General features: G+C 36.1%; 1 protein-coding gene across 1 annotated transcript in view; it reads left to right on the forward strand.

The window, feature by feature from the left end:
• Positions 1-5533, forward strand: part of TRMT11 (tRNA methyltransferase 11) — a 50954-nt gene extending 45421 nt beyond the window's left edge. The window contains 2 exon segments of the mRNA XM_017863020.1: positions 4965-5074; positions 5076-5533. Coding sequence (XP_017718509.1) covers positions 4965-5074; positions 5076-5094 — 129 coding nt within the window. The 3' untranslated portion in view covers positions 5095-5533.
• The last annotated feature ends 467 nt before the right edge of the window (positions 5534-6000 follow it).

Here is a 6000-nt window from a genome sequence, read left to right on the forward strand (position 1 = left end):
AGGGTGCTCCTGGTAGATACATGGTCTGCTGTGCTGTAAGCTATTTCAGTTCACATCAGAAAGTACTCCAAAGAAGGGTTACTATGCTCCAGCCAGCAGAGGGTAGTGTACACATAAAAGTAAACTACCAATTTGTAAGCCTGCCTTTGGTTTCTTTGGCAAGTGTGTTAAAATTCCTCGAGTGGTTTATGTTTAGAATTAGCAGTACTGATAGGACAGGAAATTGGCTGGGTGGGACAGTGGTTAAAGGAGTCCTGCCTAAAAGTTTAGATCTGAAATATGTGCTACCATAATGTTGCTGTTCAGTGAGGAATGTCCTCTAAATGTCAAACTCTATTTTAAATGACCCACTAATCTGCCATGTGGGAAATTAACTCTTTAGCCATTGTTTTGATGTAATTTCTACTAAAAAAAAAAAAAGAGAGAATCATAATGGGAAAAACATGAGTTTTGAAGTCTGATTTAGGCTACAATTCTGGCAATGCTACTTACCAGCTGTGTGATTTGTGGTAGATTATTTAAACTCTTTAGCCTCTTTGTGTCCCTATCTGCAAAATTTAGATGATACTCGTCTGCAAAAAGATACAGAAAATTAAATACTTATGTAATAACACATAGTTGGTAGGAAATGTATCTTCCTTTCTTGAATCATAACTTGTATATTTCTTATAATGTTTACGATTGCTGATTGTCTTAAAAGGATCAATGATAGGGCTGAATGCTATGTATCTTCCTTATGTAGCCATTTATGGCTAACACAAATTTACCTACAGAAACTCTTCTGATGATGAAAAACAATAATAGTATAATCAATAGTCTTAACATTTTATTCATATCATCTTAATTACTACCAGTGGTTAAGAAATTTGGAAAGTGTAGTCATTTTATCACCATAGTCTTCTTTCTTGCCACTTCCTAATTCTTGTGTGTTTTTATTTTTCCATCAAATATGTTTTGCTTACTAAACATTGGCAGAACGCGGGTTTTATGATACGTAGATGATATCACAATGACTAGTGGTAGACAGATTTGGAAATGTTAGCAAAACCAAAAGTCAAACACTGGGGTGAGCTTGAGTTAATGGGGGGAGATCAAAGATTGTATTTGCTGAGGATACTCTTCTCCTTTTAAGTAAGCACTTTGGCCTTTGAGATACTGTGCTGAAAAAAAGCACTTGCAGATATTCCTGGTTGAGATGTGCAGGGAATGTGAATAGAGAAGAGTCATGAAAAGGTGATGAAAAATATGTAGAGTTGAGTATCATCATCTCAGATGTAAGCCCTGGCAAACTAAACTGAAGATACGATGAAAGAGAGGTAGAGAGAAAAGAGAAAACAAAAATGAGTTTGCCATTTTTTTTAGCATTAAGGTAATATAAGTTCTGAATGCTGCGTAGAGTGTAGTTTATTTCATATGGTCTGGGTGTATTTTAAATGTGTATTGTTCATAGGTATGTGGTATTTATATGTATGATTGTATGTGATATATGTTGGACCATAGACATACTGAGTGTTTTGTGAGAAACACTTTATGAACTATGGTCTTTCCACTTGAGTGAAAACAGTAGCCAAAGTCCTTGGAATGTCTTACTCGAAGCAGGACTTGTGCTGCTAGGTAATAGACTGGTGCCTGCCAAATCTCTGGCTGCGTAAGGGATTTGGAGCTTTTGGGTTTTCCAGAGTTTCTGTTATAAATGATACTGTGTTTTGCAATCAGGAGTCATGTGGTCTTCTAGAAAGGGGACATTTTAGCACAGAACGCAAACATACACTTCACACTGATTCTGCTCTACTACCTGGGAAATAAGAAAATAGGATTTTCCCCTGAGAAGTTGCATTTCTAAGGGTAATGATCTTTCCTAACTTCTTCAGTAGCATGTATGTCTTTGCTACTGTGTCCCCATAGCACTGAATAGAACACATGGTCTTTTAAGGGCTTATTTTACCTTTATTCTGAGAGGTCGAAAGTATTGCAATAAAGAATGTCTTAAGTAGTAAATGTTTTCTCAATAATCGTTAGCATACATTTTAATCATTACTTTTGGATTTTTCAGGCTTTTGCTGTTCATTCCCAGTCTCTGACTCTGATCTTTATATTCTCTGACTTTATTACCAATAGTTGCCCTATTTCTATCCCTCCGGTCAAAGACAAGCTATTTTATTAAGCTCTTCCTTTGGTCCATGGAGGAAGCCCATCCTCCGTTGTGCTTTGGGCTTTGTCTTCTGCCTCCCTCTTGTGAGCTGCATAACCACAGCTTAGGTCAGCTAGGTACGCTAGTAACTGAGCCTGGGTCAGTTTGCTGGAGTCGTGTTTCTGTCCTTCCTTAGTCTCCTTACTGCTGCAGTTCTAGAATATTCCATGAAGTAATCCACAGGCAGCTCAAGGGGGAGAGGGAGGTGATCTTGCATGGCCTAGAGGGGCCATGAGAGTAGTGGACACAAGGGCAGAGCTGGGAAGTACTTTATTGCCTGACTGTATTCTGATTCCCCTTGTACAGGAGAAAGTGAGATGTCATTCTGCAAAGTGATAGGTAATTGAATGTAAGTCCCAGATATCAAGGGAAAAGTCTGAGAATTATGGACAATTTGAACTTATTTAGATTTTAGCCAAGTGGTTGGCATATTAAATTTACATTTTAATACATTAGATTTGGTCTCAGTATGGAGAATATACTAGAGAAGGAACCGCTGAAGGCAGGGAAGCTGGCCATTTAGGGAAAGGAGGCAAGGATGAGGGAGGCCTAGATTAAATATTGGAGATATGAGTGGAGAGAAGTGGATTTGAGATGTTTAGGATATACAAGCTAAGAATTTAGGACTGACCAAATCTGAGAAGAGGGATTTGACCCAGGTTTCTGATTTTGATGACTGGATGGGGAACGATGCCAAGAATTGTGAGGATCAACATAGTAGCCGAAAAGATGACAGCAACTGGACATAGCCTTAAAATAAAACCAAAGAAAAACATTCTGCCAGGATTAAGCTAACACAGCTTAGGAAGTAGTCAAGTTTTCTAGTGATCTTACTGACATAAGGACAGAATTTCGAATACCTGGAGGAGTAATTGATGGACTTCAGTCAGACTTTTAATAAAAGTTGAAGTAGTTGACATTAAATGGTGGAACATTGTTCTGTGTTGCCATCGTCTTGGCACAGTCCTGATTCTGTGGACCAGACTTGAGTCCACCTGTGGAGTCACCTGTTCTTTCAGGGTTTTGTTATCCTTCAGCTTCCCTGTGGTTCTTATACCTCCTTTTGATATGAAAAGTCTGTGCCATTGAAATATATCCTTAGTTCATAGGCCTTCATTAGTAAGACCTCTTATCCAGTTCTACTCCTTTCTTGGTGGGCAGCTCAGCTGTCATGGCCTCAGTGCATCACCTATATTCTCAGAGCTCCTCCTGCTTCTTAAGTTGGGGAAAAAGGTAGCTCTTTTGGAGAAAACCTCATTACCTTGTAGTTAAGGGTGCAGTCTTTAGAGTCAAACAGATCTGTGTTCAGAGCCTAGCTCTGCCACTTACCAGGTGTATTATCTTGGTCCTGTACTCTTAAATAATTCCTCATCTGTAAAATGGTACTCATCTTTTACTTATTTCTTAGAACTGACAAGTTTTATTAGGTAGTACATATAAAGCATTTAGTATTGTTTTTGGTCCATACAAAACACCCAGCAAATGTTACCTTTCATTTGGTATCTTTAGTTGTATACCTATACGTTGACTCTCTAAAATTGATCTTTTTGGGGATTGCATGTAGCCTGAAGTTATTAATAGTAACCTTTGACATGTTTTCATGTGCTTGCAGGAATTTGGAACTGTAATATACTTAGGTGCCATAAAATTTCAGTAGCTACCTATTTCTCTTTGATGAATCAGGAAATCTGGGCATGTTTAATTTGTAATAATCTGAGTTTTGGTGTGATTTTAAAATACATATGGCAAAATAGTTTCTGAATGAACAAATGTGCCAACATTATTTTGGCTAAACCTGGATTTTATTAATGCTAGGTATGATGGAAAATGAAGGTACTCATTTTATACAGGCAAAATATTTTGCAAAATGAAAAAATACTTTGAGGATTGTTGTATTCCAGATATATTTTTATATTTTTAGCTACCATTTTGATACTGAAATCAGGATAAAAAATCATGTTTTCCATTTAAGTCTCCACACTTGTCTTCAAAATCACATTAATCTAGGTGTAATTGAATATGAATTTATAGAAGTACATGGGAAATGAGATTTTATGTCTAATTAGATATTTTTCACAGTTGGATGAGAAGCCAGTGTTCCAGTGTTTCCTGCCAGGAACCTCAATTTTCTAAGCCAAAATATGTTTGACATTTTCACCCAGGTTGATATTACCATTAGATGTCAGTCTGAGCAGTAGTCCTTACTTGTGTGTGAAGTCTACAAGTGTGGAAATCTCTTGTTTAGCCTGTATCTTCATCTACTATGTTCACTTAAAGTTTCCACGAATTGTTTTATTTCATTAACTGAATATGGAAATACCCCCAGACAATTTTGTGTGTCTGTATGACCTCACACAAATGTATTATTTTGTTGGTTCACAACTTTTTCTTGAGTAGAAGCTTCCTTGTTTAGTAATTTTTATCCATAGGCACAGATGACTTCAGCATGTGCTGAACTTGGAATCAGAAGAAAGTTATAGCCTTAACTCTGTTACCTGGAACCATTCTCTTTGCCCTGAGGTAAAAAAAAGAAAGAAAGAAAGAAATTTGTCCTCTGTTTGGAGGACTTTTGTGAGGCTTTAATGAGGTAAATGAAAACACTTTGGATATCCAAGCATGATAAGGATGTAAAGTGATGGTATATTTCTAATTCAAGTAGTGAAGGAAAATAAATATGCACTAGAGAGTGAGATTTTGCTTAAGGTAAACAACTGCTTTGGTATAAGCTAACTAAAGAAATAATTTTTACATTTTGTATTTTCCAACCAAACAGAATCGGGACCAGTATTCACATCTGCTAAGTGATCATTTTCTGCCATACCAAGGTCATAATTCCTTCCGTGAGAAATATTTTAGTGGGGTAACAAAAGAATTGCCAAGGAAGAAAATCCACCCAGGAATGAATATTAAGATTTTGACAATGAAAAGAGAGTAAGAATTTGATTTAGAAAGACATCTGGATGTGAACTTTCATGTATGATCCAGAAAATGTGTACTGTTTTAAAATATTTTATATAGAAAAGCTACAAAGTAAATTGAGCAATGCTTTTAAAGTTATCTTTGTTTTATAGACTTTTTTGTTGTATGTATTACAGTCTTTATAATCTTATTTAATGTATATTTGTACTTCCAAGTACTGATGGAGATGGACTCAAAACAGTTATTTTTTTACAATTAATCTACAAAGGGAGTTAATATTGTTGACTTTTAAAACATCTGCTGGATATATTATAAGCAATTAATAGTAGTAAGAATGTATTCATTTGGTAGATATGTTTATTTGGTTTTTGATGGTCATTGATTTACATTGCCACTAATAAACCATGTTGAGAATTTCTAAAATAGTGTCATATCTAGTTGTCTTCAGGGGGGGTGTGATGAGGGAAATAAATTTTTATTTAGAAATTCCAGACAAGGAAGTAATAACAGTGCTAATAGTGATGATAAGAAAGGCTAAGACCTGACAACCTAAAAAGATTCCAAACTCCTTAAGGCCTGTCGACATTCGAATCTCTTTTGTACCTTGGATTTGCTCCTGCATTCCTAACCAGTGACTGTTGGTCAAGTTAACTACCCACAATTTTTGGTTTAGAAAGTAACTGATAGTTAAAAGCAGTAACAACAACACAAATGCTTGATGGTTCCCTAATAGTATTAAGCCTAATCAGTGCCCTTTGAAATAGAAACTATATTTTTCTTGAAGGAGAAACTTTGCTGAGTCCACATTGTGTCCATCATGAAAATATCTTGCTTGAAAACCACTATACCCATTAATTCAGGATGCTAATAGCTTTCTTGCCTTTGGTGGT

The sequence above is a fragment of the Rhinopithecus bieti genome, unplaced genomic scaffold, assembly GCF_001698545.2.
Source record: "Rhinopithecus bieti isolate Rb0 unplaced genomic scaffold, ASM169854v2 scaffold_65372, whole genome shotgun sequence".
NCBI lineage: Eukaryota > Metazoa > Chordata > Mammalia > Primates > Cercopithecidae > Rhinopithecus > Rhinopithecus bieti.